The sequence below is a fragment of the Calidris pugnax genome, unplaced genomic scaffold, assembly GCF_001431845.1.
Source record: "Calidris pugnax isolate Ruff unplaced genomic scaffold, ASM143184v1 scaffold219, whole genome shotgun sequence".
Classification (NCBI taxonomy): domain Eukaryota; kingdom Metazoa; phylum Chordata; class Aves; order Charadriiformes; family Scolopacidae; genus Calidris; species Calidris pugnax.
In genome coordinates, this window is record NW_015094507.1 from 2,975,503 (window position 1) to 2,975,727 (window position 225).

At 76.0% G+C, this 225-nt stretch overlaps 1 protein-coding gene across 1 annotated transcript in view; it reads right to left on the bottom strand.

The window, feature by feature from the left end:
- Positions 1–222, bottom strand: part of COMMD1 (copper metabolism (Murr1) domain containing 1) — a gene marked incomplete at its 5' end in the record, with an annotated part of 84,546 nt that extends 84,324 nt beyond the window's left edge. Inside the window, one exon of the mRNA XM_014964421.1 lies at positions 37–222. Coding sequence (XP_014819907.1) covers positions 37–222 — 186 coding nt within the window. The remainder of the gene's footprint in view (positions 1–36) is intronic.
- Positions 223–225: the final 3 nt, after the last annotated feature.

Consider the following 225-nt stretch of genomic DNA (forward strand, 5'->3'; position numbering starts at 1 on the left):
CCCCCCCCCCCCCCCAGCCCGGGGAGCCCCTCACACCTGCAGCAGGCCGCCCATCTTGGCTCGCAGGGCGCGGAACTCCTCCGGCGCCGCCTCGGGGTAGAGCTGCCCGCGCAGCAGCTCCTCCGTGATGCCGGTTTTGCCGTGGTAGGCGGCCTGGGCGATGCCGCTGAGGAGCCCGCTCAGCGGTTTGGAGCCATCCACCACCGGCGGCGGCGGCTCCGGGGC